Source organism: Equus asinus, chromosome 22 (assembly GCF_041296235.1).
Source record: "Equus asinus isolate D_3611 breed Donkey chromosome 22, EquAss-T2T_v2, whole genome shotgun sequence".
Classification (NCBI taxonomy): domain Eukaryota; kingdom Metazoa; phylum Chordata; class Mammalia; order Perissodactyla; family Equidae; genus Equus; species Equus asinus.
The window spans coordinates 57,167,257-57,187,879 of record NC_091811.1 but is presented as its reverse complement, the minus strand read 5'-3'; the positions used below and the strand labels follow the sequence as shown (position 1 = coordinate 57,187,879).

The 20,623-nt window shown below is 36.1% G+C and overlaps 1 protein-coding gene across 1 annotated transcript; it reads left to right on the top strand.

Moving 5' to 3' along the window:
* Positions 1 to 19,178: 19,178 nt before the first annotated feature.
* Positions 19,179 to 20,117, top strand: LOC106822845 (olfactory receptor 6C2-like). The gene has a single exon (XM_014828206.3). The coding sequence runs from the start codon at positions 19,179 to 19,181 to the stop codon at positions 20,115 to 20,117; it is 939 nt and encodes a 312-aa protein (XP_014683692.3).
* Positions 20,118 to 20,623: the final 506 nt, after the last annotated feature.

Sequence of the window (20,623 nt, the reverse complement as noted above, 5' to 3'; positions counted from 1 at the left end):
AACCTTGGAAATGGAATTCAGAGTAGAAAGAGTTAAAAATTGGACTGAAGAAATAAAGCCAATGGGTATGAGTGTTTTGCTGGTTGTCAGGACAACACTCACTGAAAATTAACCTACCAAGAATGAAGGAGAACGATACTCTGGAATAAAACATGAAGCCCCTTCAAAGAGGGATGTCAGCTGAGGGCTGGTTTCTGGGCTGCTCCTCGGTGTCAGACTTCTACCTTTTCCATCCCTGCTCCTCGGAAAATGAGACACTTAATCCTACTAGAAAAAAAAGGAAACGTTTTTAGCAGGAATTCTCAAACTCAGACTATTTGAAAATTGAATATTCATCCGATAACAAAACAAATTCATTCATGCCTTGAGCCAATTGTCCCCAATTTGCCAGGCAAAGGAAGATTATCATGAAGTTTCTGCATTAAAAAATATGAAGTCCACCAAGTTGTGTATACAAAGGAGAGAATATTGTTGTAGCTTGGTCCAGAAACCTCTCCACTTCCCCTCTTCAAAAACTCTGGCAACCCCTATTCCACCCTCTACTTCTGTAAGGTCGATTGTTTTAGATACTTCATATGAGCAGAATCGTGCAGCGTTTGTGTCTGGCTTATTACACTTACCATGGTGTCCTCATGTCGTATCATATGACAGGATTTCATTCATTTTTAAGGCTGAATAATACTCCATCGAATGTTTATGCCACATTTTTTCATCCCTTCATCTGTCGATGGACTTTTGTTTCTATATCTTGACTATGATGAATAATACTGCAGAGAACATGGGGTGCAAATATCTTTTTGAAACACTGATTTCAATCCTTTTGAGCATATACCCAGACATAGGATTGCTGGGTCATAGGATAGTTCTATTTTTAATTTTTTTGTGGAAACTCCATACTGTTTACCATAGTGGCTTCACTATTTTACATTTCCAAACACAGTATATAGTGGTTCTAATTTTTCCACATCCTTGACAATGCTTGTTATCTTTTGTTTTTTGATACTAGCCATCCTAACAGAAGTGAAGTGATATCTCATTGTGGTTTTGACATGTATTTCCCTGATGGTTAGTGATGTTGAGTATCTTTTTATACACCTGTTGGCTATCAGTATCTCCACTTTGGAGAAATGTATATAGAAGTCCTTTGCTCATTTTGTAATCAGGTTATTTCCTCTTACTGTTATTGAGTTGTAGGAATTCCTTATACATTTTGGGTATTAATTGCTTATCAGACATATGGTTTGCAAATACTTTCTTCCATTCCATATATTGCCTTTTCATTTTGTTTGTGGTTTCCTCTACCGTGCAGAAGCTTTTTAGTTTGATGCAGTCCCACTTATCTATTTTTGTTTTTGCTGCCTATACTTTTATTGTTATATCCAAGATATCATTGCTAAGACCAACGTCAAGAAACCTGTGGGAATTTTGTGGTTTCAAGTCTTATCCCTAAGTCTTTAATTCATTTTGCCTTGATTTTGTATATAGTGTGAGATAATATCTCATTCTTCTCAATATTTGTGGAAGAGATTATTCTTTCCCCATTGTTATTAGCATGCCTGTCAAACATCAGTTGACCATATATGTGTGAATTTATTTCTGGGCTCTCTATTCTATTCCATTGGTCTATGTGTTTGTCTTTATATCAGTACCATACTGTTTTGATTACTGTAGCTTTATAATGTGTTTTGAAATCAGTAAGTGTGATGCTTCCAGATTTGTTATTCTTTCTCAAGATTACTTTGGCTATTTGGGGTCTTTTGAATTGGTTCCATATGAATTTTGGGAATTTTTTTCTATTTCTATAAAAAATGACATTGAGGTTTTGATGGGGATTGCAATGGATCTATAGATCACTTTGGGTAGGATGGGTATTTTGTTGGTATGTCTTCCAATCCATGAAAAGAGGATGCCTTTCCAATTATTTACACCTTCTTTCATTTCTTCCATTGGTTTCTACGATTTTCAGTGTACAACTATTTTCTGCTTCCTCAATCAAGTTTATCTTTATACTTTATTCTTATTGATGATATTGTAAATGGAACCATTTTCTTAATTTCCATTTCAGATGGTTCATTATTAGTGTATAGAGATGTAACTGGCTTTTATACATTAATTTTTATCCTGCAACTTTAATGAATTTGTTGATTAGTTCTAACAGCTTTTTTGTGGAGTATTTCATGTTTCCTACATATAAGATGAAGTCATCTGAAAACAGAGATAATTTTTACTTCTTCCTTTCCTATTTAGGTGCTTTTTATTTCTTTCTCTTGTCTAACTGCTCCTGCTAGGACTTCCAATAATCTTTTGAATAGAAGTGGCAAGAATAAGTGTCTTTGTCTTGTTCCTGATCTTAGAGGAAAAGCTTTCTGTTTTATATCATTGAGGATAATGTTAGCTCTGAGATTTACATACATTACATTTATTATGTCAAGTAGCTTCCTTTTATAGCCACTTTGAGAAGTGATTTTAATCATGAAAGGGTTTGAATTTGTTGAATGCATTTCCTGCATCACATGCATAATCATGTGATCTGCATCGTTTGTTCTGTTAATGTGGTGTATCACGTATATAGATTTTCATATGTTGAACCATTCTTGCACCCCAGGGGTAAATCCCTCTTGGTCACTATGTATGATCTTTTTAACGTGCTGTTGAATTTGGCATGCTAGTATTTTATTGAGGATTTTTGCATCTATGTTCATCAGAAATACTGGCCTGTAGTTTTGTCTACTTTAAGTAGCATATCTAGCTTGGAAAACAGGGTAATACTGACCTAATAAAATGAACCTGGAAGTGTTCCCTTCTCTTCAAGTTTTTGGAAGAGTTTGAAAAGCATTGGCATTAATTCTTTAAATGGTTAGTATAATTCACCAGGGAAGCCATCTTCTTTATAATTTCCCCAAGACTTATTTTTGAAACATGAGTTAGTTTTAAGTGTTACTTTCTATATATTTGGGGGTTTCCCAGAGATTTCTCCTTTGATTTATAATATAATTCCTGTGCTGTCAGAGGGCACACTTTGTGGGATTTGAATGGCTTTACATGTATTAGACTTGTTTTATGGCTCAGAATATAGTTTATCTTGACAAATGTGCACTGTGCACTCGAAAAGAATGCGTATTCTGCTATTGTTGGGCAGAATGTTCTGTAGATGTCTGTTAGGTTTCAGTGGTTTACAGTTTTGCAAGTTTTCCATTTCCTTGTTGATCTTCTGCCTAGCTGTGCTATTGATAAGTCATTAGTTGATAGTTTTGTTCATCTTCCATGTTCTTACTGATTTTCTGTTTATTTGTTCTGCTAATTACTGAGAAAGAGGAGTATTGAAATACCCTAATATAGTTGTGTGTCTATTTCTCCTTGCTTTTTATCAGTTTTTGCTTCATGCACTTCAAAACTCTGTTATTGAGAGCAAAAAGTGTGAGCATTTCTGTGCCATTTGAGTAAACTGAACTCTTTAATCGCTATGAAATGAGCTTCTTTATTTGGGTAAACTTTACTCTAAAATTCAGTCTGTCTAGCATTAATATAGCCACTCTAGATTTCTTTTTATTAGTTTTAGCACGTTTCATTCATTTCTATCATTTTAGCTTTATCTTATTGTCTTTTTATATTTAATAAATATTTATTGTACCTAACATGCAGTTGGGTTTTGCTTGTTTATTCAACGGGATACTTTCTGCATTTTAACTAAGGTTTTAGACAATTTACATTTAAAGGAATTTTTACTTGTCCCAGTTTAAATCTAACATCTTGCTAATTGTTTTATATTTGTACTATCTGTAACTTGCTTCCTTTTTTCTTTTTTATGTGCACCTTTGAATTAAGTGAATTTTTATATTTTGATTTTATCTCCTATATTAGCTTCCTACTACAGCTATAAGAAAGAACACAATTAGTGGCTTGAAACAACAAAAATTCATTATCTAACCCTTCTTTAGGTTAGAAGTCCAACATGAGACTCACTGGGTTGAAAATAAAGGTGTTCCTTTTTGGATGGTCTAGGGGAAAATTCATTTCCTTGATTCTTCTGCTTCTAGAGACGGCCCACATCATTTAACTAATGGATCCTTTCTTCCATCTTCAAAGTCAGCAACATTGTACTTCTCTGAACATTTTTGCATGGTCAAATATTCTTCTGACTCTCCTCTTATGCCTCTCTCTTCCATTTAAGGATTCTTGTGATTGCTTTGGGCCCACCTAGATAATCCAGGATAACTTCTCCATTTTAGAGGCAGATGACTAGCCACCTTAATGTCCTCTGTAACCTTAATCTTCCTTTCACACTTAAGATAATATAGTCACAGATTTGGAGATTAGAACATGGGCATCGTTTGGGGTGGGGGGGATGGGGGAGGATATTATTCCATCTATCACATCTTCTTTGATGAGTTATTAACTATAACCCTTTGTTTTGTAATTTTAGTGGTTGATTAATAATAAATTAAAATATAATTTACATTTTTGTTAATAATAAAAATATCAAAATAAAACAAATTTAAATAATAAAACAAAACTATTAAAATAGAAAATTCATTTGATTATCACAATGAATATGGAATATTTGATAAAATTTAAAATTTACTATCAAGAAAACTCTTAGTAAAATAAGAGTAGAAGCAAGCTTCTTTTTCTGTTGGAGGGAATGAAAATACTTTGAAAAATGTAATAGAAGATGTTTATTTTTTTTGAAGAAGAAGATTAGCCCTCAGCTAACATCTGCCACCAATCCTCCTCTTTTTGCTGAGGAAGACTGGCCTTGAGCCAACATCTGTGCCTTCTTCCTCTACTTTGTATGTGGGACGCCTGCCACAGCATGGCTTGACAAGCAGTGTGGAGGTCCTCACCGGGAATCCGTACCAGTGAACCAGAGGCCACTGAAGCAGAACGTGGGAATTTAACCACTGAGCCACTGAGTTGGCCCCTAGAAGATGTTTTTAAGTACAAATTATAAAATGACTAAAACTACAATGACAGTTCTTCAAGGGGTAATAGGAAATATCATAATTTTTAAAAATTTTATACATTTAAAGGCCAATGATAATTAAAGAAGAAAATATTTCCTACATATATGAGAATAGAAGTATTTATTGACTTGATAATTATAATAATACACAATGTTTGAGTGTTGACACAGGAACACTCTCATAAATTAAGATTGCATATGTAAATCAGTGTGACCTTTTGGAGAGAATTTTGATAATACATAAAAGCCTTGAAATGTGAATACACTTTATTTCTAACATTCTAAAACTGTTAAGTTTGCAAAAATATCCATAGAAGAATGATTTGCTGGAAGAAACTAAATTTCTAAAAAATAACTTATACAACCATACAATTTACTTATATGCACCCATTTATTCAATTCAACCAAATTTTCAAGATTTAGGAGTGGCATGAAAAACTGATAGAATCCTGAAATGTGACATATTGCAAAGTTATCAAAAATGATGACCCGCAACTACAGCTAGTTATTTGAAGATAATTTCATGTTAAATGTTTATGTGACAAAAGTTACAAAAATTATGTAAGAAATTTTTACATCATGTTGTATACGTAAAATGTTGATATTCGTGCATAGGAAAAGTTGGACAGATCAGGTACAGACATAGTGAAAGTGCTTATCACTAAATTTGTGATTATTCATATATTTTCTTCTGATTGCCTGAAATTTTTATCTCTTTTAATCAATCTATGATAAGGAATAAAACTAGGTGAACTTCTATCAGCCACAGGAGGTGTGGCACAAATGCAGGACAGATACACATGTCCTCTACCACCTGATTTTTAATGCCGTAAGATGGCCTGTATTGGATGCTATGCTTGTATCATCGTTTCTCTGAGGACACTGTCCTCGCTGCTCCATGTTTCAGGATTTCTGCCACGTTCATTAGGCAGAAGATTCACCAGTGACTTTTTTTAAATTGGGTCACCTAGGTCCTTTTTGTTTATTCATTTCACTTTAGCTTTGGCAAATAAAATAGCTGTTAAACTTGTTAATGTAAAAACTTCTCTATCCATAGGATTCAGAATATCAACCCTTTAAAATCAGAGAGAGCTCCAGATATTCCAAAAACCTTTATTTTATTATTTTCAATCTTAGAGTTTTAAAATGGAATCAAGTCCCTGATGAGAAAAACTTGGCAATATGAAGTGCTCTGCAAAGTTTTTGTTTTAATCTTAAAATAGCTTTTGAAGTTTTTTCTTCATTATAGCAATAATAAGCACATACTGAGAGTAAAAAATTATTCCATATGAAATATGTTTGCTAATTCTCAAAACAACCCTCCTAGGTAAATTTCTTGAGGGTTGGCACAATTGAAGTTTAATGACTCCCATTTCCTTCTCATGTGTAGAGGGTTGTTAGTCATTTCTCTTGGTCCTTGTTATATTATAATTATCATCAGGTATTCCCATTAACTTATTTTGCTTTTTTATTTTTCTCTATTTCAATTTCCCATTCCCACTCCTTAGTCTTCCATAGGCAAACTTCTTTAATATTTTTAAAGGTGTTTTGTTTATTTGCATGTGTTTTCTTACAAAATATGTTTGAAGACATCTAGCAGAGCTATGTATTGCTGGTAGTTGCTGAAAAATATCATTTGCATCAAGTAGCATTTACCTCCAAGTTGTAGATCCATTCCAGTATACGACATAGTCTTTCTAATGTAATGGCAATGTGATTTCAAGGAAATCCTTAAAACAGGGTACAATTCTTAAAAGTATCATTTAGAACACAATGTGTAAAATAATCTTCAACAATAGTAATAAAAACAAAGAATATTTAATTATAAAATGGTAGAGTATTTTAATGGGGAAGTGTACAATGCATTATCTACCAATAAATGATTACACTATGAATATAGAGAAATAACACAAAAGACTAATATTTAAAACACAAAATATTTAAAATATTTAAAAATAAAATATTTAAAAATATTTAAAACACAAAAGACTAATATTTCATAATGGAAATTTAGCAGTACAAATTGGGATGGAATAGAGAGTGAATTCAGTAATATGTCACCAATCTCTCTTAAAATAGATGTCAAATTAGAGTTAACTTCATTCCAAGGTTATGTTCTCTCCAAGTAAGACCTAGAAATTCTAGGTTTAAGAAGGAAAAGGGTTAAAAAAGCCATCAGGAAAGTGAGATCAGCATCATGGCAGAGTGAGTTATTCCCTTTGTCTCTCCCCTCTAAGTTACAACCAATCAGACATCCACTGAGCGGCAGATGATTCCCTAAACAGCACAAAAAGATGCGTAAGAGATCCATGCATGTGTACATCTGAAAGTGGGTGAACTGGACTCCAGGGAAGCAGTGGAATTAGGGGAGCAGCCCCCACCCCGTCTTGGGCAGCAGCAATCCAGGGATCCAGGGCCCAGAGAGGAAACAGAGGGCGATGCAGCCTGTGTGATTGAGAGCAGATGCAGCAGGAGCAGAAAAAACAGGTGCAGCTTGCTCCCTGTATCTCTTACAGTGGGTCCAGTGCAAGTACCCTTTTCCCTCCCCCAGCAGTGTCCAGGTGTTTCCAACAGTGGGGATAGCGTACAAAACTCAGGTTTTCCCTTCTGAGGCAGGGCACTCTGACCTAAATTTTCAAGACACACCTGCTAGTGCCCAACACCAGAGGCTGCAGGAGAGAGCAGCAAGAACAACCTCTCCCTGGCTAGCTTCTGCTACTCCCAAGCAATGACAGGTGGAACCTGCAACCAAAGGCTTCAGGAACATAGCAGAACTGATGACCTAGCCCCCAGTGGCAGCACCCTTAGCATCAGCTCCACCAACAGCAGGGTGCTGCACGTAAGACCCTGGATCCCTGGGCCCCTGGCAGCTATTGCCACACCCCTGAACCCAGCATCCCTGGCGGTGGTGCAACCAGCACCCCTAGACAACGTGGGAGCAGCAGCACGGGTGTTGCATGGGGCAGCAGCATCTGAGTCCATGGAGAGCCCACGGAGAGCCAGTGGAGGAACATGAGACCCAGGGGACCCCAGAAGCAGCAGAAGTGCTCACAGCCTGGTGACCCCAGTGGCGACACCTGAGACTGCAGACACATCATAAGCAGCAATGCACCAGCAACCTCAGAGGCACAGGCTGCACAAGGAGGGCACTGACGACGCCTCTAGCAGAGCAGTGGAAGATGGAAAGTGCAGGCTCTCCAATACAACCAGAAGCAGCTTAGAACCAAAGTAATCAAAGCTGTCCCCAAATAAGAAAGGTGGTTACTACCACAAATGTGCCAACAGAGGATCAACTCATCAGACACCATGAAGAACTATAGTAACATGGCAGAAGAGACCAACTCTCCATAGACGTTTGTGGAAATAATGAAAGAGTGGATTTCATATATGAAATGACATTTAGGAAGAAGTTTTCTTTTTGTTTTTGTTTTTTTTTTTCTATTTGAACCTAATATAAACCCGCTCTACATTTTTGAGACTACCTTTAATGTTAATGTAGACATGACCTCAAATGTATTGCTTTCGTGTGTACTGATGTCTAGTAAGAAGTACTAGACTTCTTTTTACAGTTTCCTGTGCTTTTTACAGTTTCTGGAGTCAGACTGCCTGGGTTCATTTTTGTCAGTTTCCTCAATAACGTCTGGTTCATGGAATTATTAGGAGGATTAATTGGATAATCCACACAGTCTTTGTTGGATAGTAAGTTAAAACCTCTATCCTTAATTCTTTCTCTCTTTTATTTTCCTCTTCCTCCATTTGCCCCATAAATCAGTCTAACACTTATGCTAACGCTTCCGGGCACTAAGCAACAGCCACTGCGATTAGCAGCTTTTCTTTGCTGCATTCCCTACGAAGCAGGTGAATTTTGATGAATGTGAATTTTCAATGTCTGTTAGTGAGTTTTAAGGCTGGAGTTCAGGGACTGTACAGTTTTGGAGATAAAGCAATCAGCGTTCCACCTTTCTCAACCATAATTATGAATTAATGACATGGGACGATATTTCTGTTTGTAAATAATAAAGAATCCACGTCTTCTGATTTTCCTCCACCCTGAGGTAAAAAAGAATCTTCCACTGAAAATATCATTAGTTTGTTATAAAAATGGTTTTTACCTATTTGCTGTATATTATACCCACAAAAAAACCCTTAAATATTGGTTTTCCTAGTTTCTAGCTAATTTAGGTACAATTTTTTTTTTCCCATCAACATGGTAACAACTGACAGCACTGATCTTCTCTTTATAGAAAAATGTCTATGGTTTATAGGTACCATTACAAGAAAGAAGCATAATCCAAGCTCAGGAGGAGCAGTAATTATCTGGCAATCAGGCACCTTTTTAGACAGAATCCCATAGAAACTGACCCTCTGAATCAAACAGAAAATTCTTAAGCCTCAGGACTTCACTGGGCATCCTAACTCAAAGCAGTGCCCCAGGTTCTAAAACACTCCCCCTTCCTAATCATCAGGACTTATCTTCTGTGACATGTTCTAATGAAGTTTCTAATAAAGTAATTGAATTCTGGTGTATTTTCTATTTAGTATGTTTCCAGAAATGTGTGCATTTAGTTAACGCACTGTTCCCTAATGACAATATTGCAGTTAATTTGGCATTCTAATGAAGGATGATACAATTATATCTTGGTATAAATAAACATTAATTTGTGAAAGTTACCTTGTCTGAGCAGATTACTTCTGGGCGTCCCTCAGATTATTCTGTTCCAATGAGTACTCTAGAATTCATTGAAGACATACTTTTTGAGAACCAATTATATGATTGGTCCTAATCTAGCCGCTGAAGATAAAGAGTGAACAGGAACTGACACGTGTCTTTACTGATGCATGTAATAAATATTCCTAATGACTCTAATCGTTTCATATTTCTCTTTTATAGAACAAAATAACATCATAAATAACTATTTTCTTTTCCTGAAATATCCAAATTGATGATTGCCGTCTTATTTTTAAACATATAATATAAGTCTGATATTTTACTCAGACTAAGGAAATAGAATGTTGAAGAAAGAAACTATAATTACCAAAGAAAACCAAACTTACTTGTAAGGAAAACGCAATGGCCTTAGTTGAATATGCAGTCCTGATAGTGCCACGATGAAACCGAAAGTACCAGTGGAGTCCATACATTCATAAATGCCCCTCACATGGAGCCTTACACGTTCCCCCAGCACTGTTGGGAACAGACAGTGCTATCAGAGTTTTCACCGGTTATTACCACACACAGACACCCTTTGGAGATCCTAGTCCACTTTAAATCTCGGAAAAAATTTCTTGTATCTCTATACTGAAATAAAAACACATTTATTTTAAATGTCTGAGAAATGTAAGGTGATTTTTAGAGATTCATAAAAAGATTGTCTCTGATATCTCTAGGCAAAGATAGGTTTTGGTACAATGGAGTAAGATGAATGTTTTATTATCTTGGTCTCTTATAGATGCGCAGGGGCCATCTGTGTGAATAAATTAAGGGTCTTTCGTGACCAAAGTTCAAACATGACTAATGAATCTGAGATGACCTGAATTTCGGCAAAACCTAATAGAGGTGTCAGTGGGAACTCTATCCTTGGAGACAATAAGATACAACAACTTTATGAGACCCATTCCAATTGTCAAACACTTACCTGATGAAAAGACATACATCCGGCAACTCTTCCACTCTTAGATAACAACGTCTGACCAAAAGATAAAAAATTGTTTCATATTTGTATACAGTATATACATTTGTATACAGAGTAATATACATAGTCAGTTACCAGGCAAAAAATGTTAATGTTTTCCATGTTAATAAATATAGATTTGCATCATAATTTTGTGCACAGTATAGTCTCTACTATAGAGAAAGATAGGGAGTAGAGAAGCTAGAAAAATTAAATGACATACTGAAATGAAATATTGAGGAAAAAATTCAAATCTTGAAATAAAGCAGGAGAATGACTGCCTGTTCTTACAATGTCATTGTTTAACAAGTTCACCTAGGAAGTATTTAATTACACAGGAAAATGCACTTGCCTTTGACTTTGCTTTTTACCCTTTGCTTAGTGTTCAAACACTGTGAGGTTACACATTAACTTGTAGATTTTTGTCCTGTAGAAAAGATCATACAAAGATTACAATGTCATAGTTCTATAGGGCATTAACCAGTTTGGTATCTACTAGAAAAGTTATTTCAGCAATCTTTGGAATATAAAATCTTTATCGCACGAATACTTCTTTGAAGCAGTTTACATCTTACCAGTTCCATTGTTAAACCAACTAAAATATTTCGCTTGTGTTCATTCAGTAATTGTATTAGAGACACCTTTCTTAAGCCAGCCCTGGTGGTTCAGTGGTTGCAATTCAGCACTCTCACTGCCACCATGGCCCTCGTTCATTTCCCAGTCAGGTAACCACACCACCCATCAGTCAGTTGTCATGCTGTGGTGGCTGCATGCTTCTGTGATGCTGAAAGCTTTGCCACTGGGATTTCAAAAACCAGAAAGGTCACCCATGGTGGACAGGTTTCAGTGGAGCTTCCATAATCAGACAGACGAGGAAGAAGGACCTGTCCAACCACTTCGGAAAAAATTGGCCAGGAAAACCCTATGAAGAGCAGCAGAGCATTGTCTGATACAGCCCCAGAAGGTGAGAGGATGGTGCAAAAAGACCAGGCAGGGTTCTGCTCTGCTGTACACAGGGTTGCCAAGAGTCAGAATCCTCTCGTTGGCATTAATGACAACCACCTAGATACTAAGGCAATTGGCAGTATTTCAACTTTACCAAATCATAATGCAATAATAAGCAGTAGTCGTTATATATTATTGTGGTATGTATACCTTAATCACTGTAGTTGAGTCATTCTGAAACTTTGATATGTTTCAGAATCTCCTAGAGAGAGAAAGTACCCAAAAGCCAAGGCTCACAAAGCAGGGTAGAGACTGAGCCATTGAATTTTTACCAAGTTCCCAGGAGGTATATTAATTATGTTAGTGCGTCAAAATACTGTGCTCTAGTCCAGAATGAGCAAAAGTGGAAATTAGATTCATCTTAGAAACTTAGAGATTGTCGGTGGATGGGAAGAGGGGATGGTGTTTATAAGAATCTCTTTTCCTTTTTATTAACAATTCTCTTTAGACACAGCAGTGCCACGTTTTACCAAGTTCATCGCAAAAGCATATACAGTTTGCCAAAATTCTCAACTTCCCTACTTTCACTTAATAAAAATCTAGCACTTCAAGCAAAGATGTGAAATTGGTGATAATGCTTTTTAATTAGACTTGTAAGTATTGAAGAGTTATGGGAAGACAAGTGTTACCAGACTACCTGTGAAATCACCTACATTAATGGTCTCTTTTACTCCTGGGGCTAAAATGGAATTAAACAAGTATATTCATGATACAAAATCAATTGAAAAAAGAAATTTGAGAAAGCTGAAAAAGCTATAAAAATAAGGACTCTAGTATAGCAATAACAATTTTGAGAAAACTTTCCCTCAATCAAGCATGTAATACACTTCTTTTAGAACTGAGGATAGTCACGTATTCACAATTTATTGTTAAATTTCAAGGATAAAATCTATCTGAATGCCATCAATTAAATATTTTTGCTAATGTCCATTGTTAAAATGATTTTTAATGCCACTTTTTTTTCCATTTTCAATCTCAACCGTATAAACAGATTGGGAAGTCAGGAGCCTGTGATGAGAAACCACACAAGACTAACAACATTCATCCTTCTGGGATTGACAAATGACTCATGACTTCAAGTTTTGTTATTTATCTTTCTGCTTATCATCTATATGTTGAATGGAACTGGAAATCTGACAATCACCTCCTTCACCTGGGTGAATTCTCAACTTAAATCTTTCATGTACTTTTGCCTCCAAAATTTTTCCTTCTTGGAGATGTCATTCACTACAGTTTGTATTCCAAGATTCTTTTATAGCATGTCTACTGGAGATAAGACCATTACTCATAATGTTTGCATTAGTCAGTTATTTTTTGTCATCTCTTTGGTACAACAGATTTTTTTCTTCTGGCCTTCATGTCCCATTATCACTACATGGCCATTTGTTAACCCTTGCATTACGTGACCATCCTGAGCAGCAGAGTCTGCAGAAAGTTTGCACTTTTTGTTGGGCTGGAGGTTTTTTAATCATAATCTTCCACTTAGCCTCGGCTTAAATCTGGAATTCTGTGACTCAAATGTCATCAATCATTTTCTCTGTGATGCATCTCAAGATCTCTTTCTCAGCCGTGTGGTTCATAGAGCAGATGGTTATAGCCTGTGCTGTGTGATGAGCTTCATCATGACTCTTGTCTGTGTAGTTCTTTCCTACATACATCCTCAAGACATTCCTACAATTTCCCTTTGCTCAGCACAGGAAAAAGGCTCTGTCCACCTGTTCTTTCCACACGTATTTTGTATCCATCACCTACAGAAGCTCCATCTTCATTTACATTAAACCTTTAGCAAAAGACAAAATGGACAGGGGGCTGGCCCTGTGGCCTACTGGTTGAGTCCAGTATGCTCCACTTTGGTAGCTCAGGTTTGCAGTTTTGGATCCCAGGTGCAGACCTACACCACTTGTCAAGCCATGCTGTGGTGGCAACCAACATACAACACAGAGGAAGATTGGCACAGATGTTAGCTCAGAGCAAATTTTCCTCATCAATAGAAAAAAAGAAGAAGAAGTGGACATTAATAAGGGTGTGTCAGTACTCACAACTTCCATTGCTCCAATGCTATACCTATTTATACGGACCCTGAGGAACAAGCAAGTGAAACAAACATTCAATGATTCAATCAAAAGAATTGCATTTTTCTCAAAGAAAAAGGAAAATGTTGAAATTGTGGACTCAAGTTATCAGGAAAGTTTGGTGTACTGGTTAGTGTAGGACAGCAAAATATTTTTGAAGCACAATAAGCATAAAAATCAAAAATAAGCTTTTATATACCGTAAGAGCAATATGACAAAGTTAATTTTTTTGAATATAATAAAAAATTTTAACATATATTTTATGTCTTTTTTTTCTTTTTAAATAATTCATCTCTATTGCATTAAAAAAAGTATCCATCTACAACAAGTTAGGGAAAAAATTCTAACAGTCCTTTGCCACAAATAGTTAGGGAAACACTGGATTAACTTTCTGAACTATTTCATATCTTTGTAGTCATCATGAAAGTCAGATTAAGTGTCTAAAAAATGTTTTTAGTCTTGCAGCTAAAACAGATTCTAACTAGTTCATTTCTTTCCCCTCCTTGGAAAGCAAACAGGATAGGGTGCCATCTCTTATTAAGAGATTGTATTGTAAAACAAACCAGATTATACCCCCAAATCACCATCACCCATTTAGCAAACAACTCAGCTGTGTATGAATGTGAGACAGAGAGAGATCGATAATAGATGATGACAATGATGATAGATAGATAGATAGATCGATAGATAGATGATAGATAAGATAGATCTTCCCATCCACATAACTATCAGGACCATTCCCAAGAAATTATTACAAAAATACTTTCTAAAATTCTGAAAAGTGTAGTCCATGCAACAATAAATGTCCTTTATTATCAAAGGGGAAGACTATCGTTAGAGAAATGGAGATAATACCTTGAATGGGAATTTATAAGAAAGATGGAAATAAAACAGCCCCTCTTAGGAAATAGCAGCCAGACGCTAAAACATATATTGAAGCACCAATTAAAAATGAGCTATATTATGCACACGGGTGAGAAGAGATTCCAGTAAAATTCAACTAGTAAAATGTATGGAAAAGTCCAGTTTTACATTGATCAGAAATTAGTTGTGTAAAGTGTGAAAGAACAAAAAGGTATGAGCCTCAGTGTTAGTTCTCAAGGAAAAATATTCCCACTCTCAGTTATTATATTCTTCACGACTTTTCATATTTCTCTCCCTAGTCCTCTGTGTCCAGTCATGTGGAAGACTTTGACTCTCTGATCTTTTATGTCTAGATCCTTACTCATTCTGGAAATGTTTTTCCTTTCATTCTTTAGCTGGTCTTTGTAAAACCTATTCAACCTTCAGATCTCAGCATAACTGCCAGTGCCTTGGCCATTTCCCAAGTCTACGCATAGTTAGGTAGACACCTTTCTTCCCATTTCACCACTGCCTGTTCTTCTTTCACCTGTTTATTTCTCTCTCTAAAAGAAAGGCCCTTGCTGCCTAACCCTTGAAATGCTTGCATGTCTTGTGGTCACAATATTCTCTTTATTGCACTAATTCCTCTATTGCAGTTCACCCTCCTATCACTTTGCAATAATCCTTTTGCATAAAGTCTCTCCTTACTAAATGTCGGTTTGTTTTGTTTTGTTTATGACAATATACAATAGTGTGGATACTTTCCAAGTTTACTGCTTGCTTAAACCTAGAAACAGAATAGACTACCTTTCAGACAGAATAATTATCTTTCCAAAGAATACTATTGAGGTTTTATGGCAGCAATTAATAACAGATATCCTATGCTATGAGTTGTGAAGAAAAAGAAAAACCTACCTAGTCATAGAGTAATACGTCAGCTTCAGTGTTGTGAAGTGGAATTTTAGCAGAGGTATTCTGCTTTGTCCCCGTAAACTGAATTGCTCCTCCTGCATTCAGGAAGACAGCGGAGGTCACAGTGTCTCCTTAGCTCTGCCGCCTGTTTTGTTCTTTGTGCCTAACGGGATGCTCATTCAGGACCTTGCAAATACAATCATGCAACTATGAAAACTAGCACAGTCGCTGGAGTGAGGATGCCTTGATTTCAATCATGACTTCACCACTTTCTAGTTGCATGGCATTAAGTTGCACAAACACAGTAATTTGATTTCTTGATCTGCAAAGGGGGGATAACAATTACAGCTGCAGCATAGAGCTGTAAAGATCTAAGATAATGCCAAAGAAGAGCTTTGAAAAGTTTCCGGCACATAGCAGAGACTATCATTATCGTTCCCTAAATTGGATAAGGTTGTGCCAGAGTACTCTCCATCAGCAACACATTTAACTCAGAACTGGATTAACTTGCAGCCTGGCTCCCTTTTCAGTAAATCTCATCTGTAAAGGTGATTTTCTCTGTCTTCTGGCTTGCATCATTTCTGAAGAGGAATCTGTGATCCTTTTTATATCTGCCCCTGTAGCTGCTTTTTAGAATTTTTAATTATCACTCTTTCTGATAAATTTGATTACTGTGATCCTTGATCTGGTTTCCTTTTTGTTTATCCTTCTTAGTGATTATTGATCTTTCTTGTTGTCATCAAATTTGTAAATTTTTGGCAATTTTTGATTTCTTCAAATATTTTTCTGTCACCCCACCTCAGCCCTTGCAGTCTCTTTCTTCTCATCTCCAATTACACGTGTTAGATCACTTCTCCTACAGGTTTTTTTTTTTTTGAGAAAGATTAGCCCTGAGCTAACTACTGCCAATCCTCCTCTTTTGCTGAGGAAGACTGGCCCTGAGCGAACATCCATGCTAATCTTCCTCTACTTTATACATCAGAGGCCTACCACAGCATGGCTTTTTGCCAAGTGGTGCCCTGTCTGCACCAGGGATTGGAACCGGTGAACCCCTAGCCTCGGAGAATTGGAATGTGTGAACTTAACCACTGTGCCACCGGGCCAGCCCACTACAGGTTTTCGATCTACTTCTATTCTCAGTATCTTTCTCTCTCTGCTTCACTTTATCTAACTTTTGTTCCTATCTCTAAAAATTCATTTATTCTGTATTATCTATACTGCTATTAATATCATCCGAAAAATTTCTCATTTCAGGTATTGTATTTCATTTGCAGGTGTTAACCATCTGGTTTGTGTGTATTTTTGAGGAAGAAATTTCTCGTCTAGAATATGCTGGCTATGGTACAAAAAAAAATTTTCTGAAATAATAATCTTTCGTAAAAATTATAAAAATAAAAGAATATATAATATTTGAGTTGATTAGTTATATTCCTATATTCATTTTAATAATAGTAAAAATACAAAGTTATAAATTTATACAGAGACCTCGTTTTTTTAATCTAATATTTAGTAATAAAATATAATGGAAGTAAATTTAATTAAAATTGAGATGAAAATATATTCTCCAATATGTTTTTGATTTAAATAGATCTTTACAATCTATTCAGCCAATTATACACCTTATGATTATTGTTCACATATTTATAAATGTCGTATATATAATATTTAGATTAATTTGCTGATTTATAATCTGAAAGCATTTATTTCAAAGTGTTGACATTAGTTATCTCTGGATTATATCAAATACGTTTTGAGTAATTTTTAAATTAATTTAATGTATTCATAATATAGTGAAATACAAGAGAAAATAGGGGCTCTTTGATCTTCAAAGGGATTTGCATGATATAAATGTAAATCAAAATTATTTAGAGTAGGGCATTATGTGACTGTTGTTTCTTGTGCTCCAGTCTCGAAGCTATCCCATCTTCTTTCCTCTGAGGATGCGTCCTTAGAGCTGCATGTTTTAGGCTTTTTGCCAAGATTATGACACAAAAGCTTCCATAGTAATGTCTTTGAACCTGAGTCTCCAAGGACCCTTTAGCTTGTTCATTAAGTTACAAGTTTGCTAAATAAAACAAACACCAGCCTTGTTAATGTAAACCTCTCTGCCCAGAAAAGTCAGAATATCAAGATTTCCAAAACCTAAGAGAATTCTTGACAGTTCTCAACTCTAGGAACAGCTTTTTATTTTCGGGTACAGGCAGCACGAGAAAATACTCTTTTTGTTTATAATAACTAGCGTCCTCTGTGAGGAACAATTCTGGCAATAAATAACAGAAAGATCTTTGCATTTCCAAACTACACATAAATATAGAGTGAAGTTGGGAGCAATAGAGAACAGATAGGCACAAATTTTAGCTTTAAGAACTAATGCTGTTAAAAAGCCACCTGAAGTTCTGATTGATTGGCAAAAAAGTAAGTACAATAACGTTTTTATTTTCGGTGACCTTTGTAAGAAATGGTCATAACTTCCTATGTAAAAAATGTATTATATCTGTCGTTATCAAATAAGAGCTGTTAGTGTGAATTGTGACATTTTGTTATGGAATAAAAAGTTATCTATTATATGTCATTTTAAAAATTCATTATCCTTGAATAGATAAAAATCATGGACAGGTTGATTTTTATTCATCAGTTGTTGTAGTACAGCGTGAGAGATAATGGAACAATAAACTCCTGCCTCATCTTCAATCATAACAACGACAAAAATGAGCACACACACACACAAATATGATCATCACTCTCACATAAAACAAGGGCAAATAGTCTGATGATTTATCAGCTCATTTGACACTCCTTCCTTTGTTATACATATCGGCTCATTAGAATGTTAGAAGAAACAGAAAGGGATCAGTCATTCTAGGGGCTGTTACTTTCTCAGTCTCTGATTTGTAACATCTGGGAGAAACTGAGCTTCACGGATGAACTGTACTAATGATTGAAAAAGAAACCATGTTATTTCTAGAACACTGAAGGCTGACTGGAATGTGGAAGGCTGAGCTCAGTATCACAGTGATGCCCTATGTGCCCATGGCTGTAGGAGAAGGAGAAGTCAATTGAGCTGTAGAAGTCTTCTTCACAGCCTCCCAAATTCGTCTACTGTGGTTGTGCTCTGTGTGGTCCTTAATCTGAGGGAAGCTTTCAGCCCTCAAGCAAAGAATAAAGCCAAAACAATTTCCTTCTCTGTGATGCTGTCTGCAAACCCTGAGGCTCTATTGGGGAACCCATAAATCTTTTTGTGAAAGTTGATCTTGTCTCCACATCAGTAGGAAGAGTGTTTTAAGCAAAGACAGTAAAAAGTAAAATCACATAAAAGGATCCTGGTCTGCAGGGGGAATTCCCTAATTATTTGGTAACAGGGAATTTCAAGGCCCTGGAGGCACTGACTGCAGGCTAAAAACAATAAGTTAGTGTCTTTGCAACTAATTGATGAAAGTTGAGAAATAAGCTTGGAAAATTATCTCAGTATTACAAAGTATTTGACCACTAGCTTCCACAACTCATAGATAGATATACTAAGCCAAAGGATTGAGAACAAAGATGAAACTATCTGATTGGAAGATAAGGCAAGGATGAAAATGTAGTTACTACTTATAGCCACAAATAAACATATTACATAAACAAGCCACTGCTGAGTGCTAATTTTGGCTTCACTACACTCTATTCAAGTGTCTGAATTTTTCATGCGGATCGGGCAGAAAGCAGGAATCCATGATGAGAAACCAGACAATATCAACATTCATCCTGTTGGGACCGACTGACGACCCTCAAATGAAAGTTCTAATTTTCATCTTTCTATTTTTTACCTACGTGTTAAGTGTAGCTGGGAACCTGATCGTTATCTCCCTCACGTTCATAGATTGCCATCTTAGAACAGCCATGTACTTTTTTCTTCAAAACTTCTCTTTCTTAGAAATCTCATTCACAACTGCTTGTATTCCCAGAGTTTTGTACAACATATCAACTGGTGACAAAATCATTACCTATGATGCTTGTGTTGTTCAAATATTTTTTACTTACCTTTTTGGGATAACAGAATTTTTTCTTCTAGCCGCTATGTCCTTTGACCGCTATGTGGCCATCTGCAAACCCTTGCATTATGTGACGATCATGAATAACAGAGTCTGCAATAGGCTTATCATCAGCTGTTGGATGGCTGGTTTGTTAATCATAATTCCTCCGCTTAGCCTTGGCCTCAATCTGGAATTCTGTGGCTCTAAGGTCATTGACCATTTTTTCTGCGATGCCACTCCTCTGTTAAAGATCTCACGTTCAGACACATGGTTCATAGAGCGAATGATTTTAGTGTGCGCTGTGTTGACTTTTATCATGACCCTTGTGTGTGTTGTTCTCTCCTACGTTTATATCATCACGACAATTCTAAGATTTTCTTCTGCTCAGCAAAGGAAAAAAGCCTTTTCTACCTGTTCTTCCCACATGATTGTGGTTTCCATCACCTATGGCAGCTGCATCTTTATCTATATCAAACCTTCAGCAAATGAAGAAGTGTCTCTTAATAAAGGAGTTTCCCAGCTCGTTTCTTCTATTTCACCTATGTTGAACCCATTTATTTATACCCTAAGAAACAAGCAAGTGAAGAAAGCCTTGAATGACTCAGTCAAAAGGATTATCTTCTTCTTAAAAAAGTAAGAGAGGGCCGGCCCGGTGGCGCAGCAAAGTTCCCACGTTCCACTTATCAGTGGCCCGGGGTTTGCCAGTTCAGATCCCGGGTGCAGACATGGCACCGCTTGGCACGCCATGCTGTGGTAGGCGTCCCACGTATAAAGTAGAGTAAGATGGGCATGGATGTTAGCTCAGGGCCAGTCCTCCTCTTTTTATGAGTAGTTAACTCAGGGCTAATCTTCCTCAAAAATAAAAAGAAGTAAGAGAAAAAAGTAGTTGATTAATCATAATAAAAGGATAAATATCCCCTCAATTTCTCCAGTAAAATTCTAGTCATATTTGTGTCCTAATAATCTCTCTTCCAGTTTTATTAACATTTTACAACTACTTTTTCTTTATTGATGGAGTACTATTATAATTCAACTCCTCTATTCCAAATCTATTTAATAATTCCATGCACATGGATGTAATCATAATAAAATTTGAGTTAAAAGTTAAGGTGCAATGTTGTAATAAAAAGCACAAGTTTTTGT

Excerpts from the sequence above, each read along its gene's own strand:
- LOC106822845 (XM_014828206.3), top strand. The coding sequence starts at position 19,179 with ATGATGAGAAACCAGACAATATCAACATTCATCCTGTTGGGACCGACT.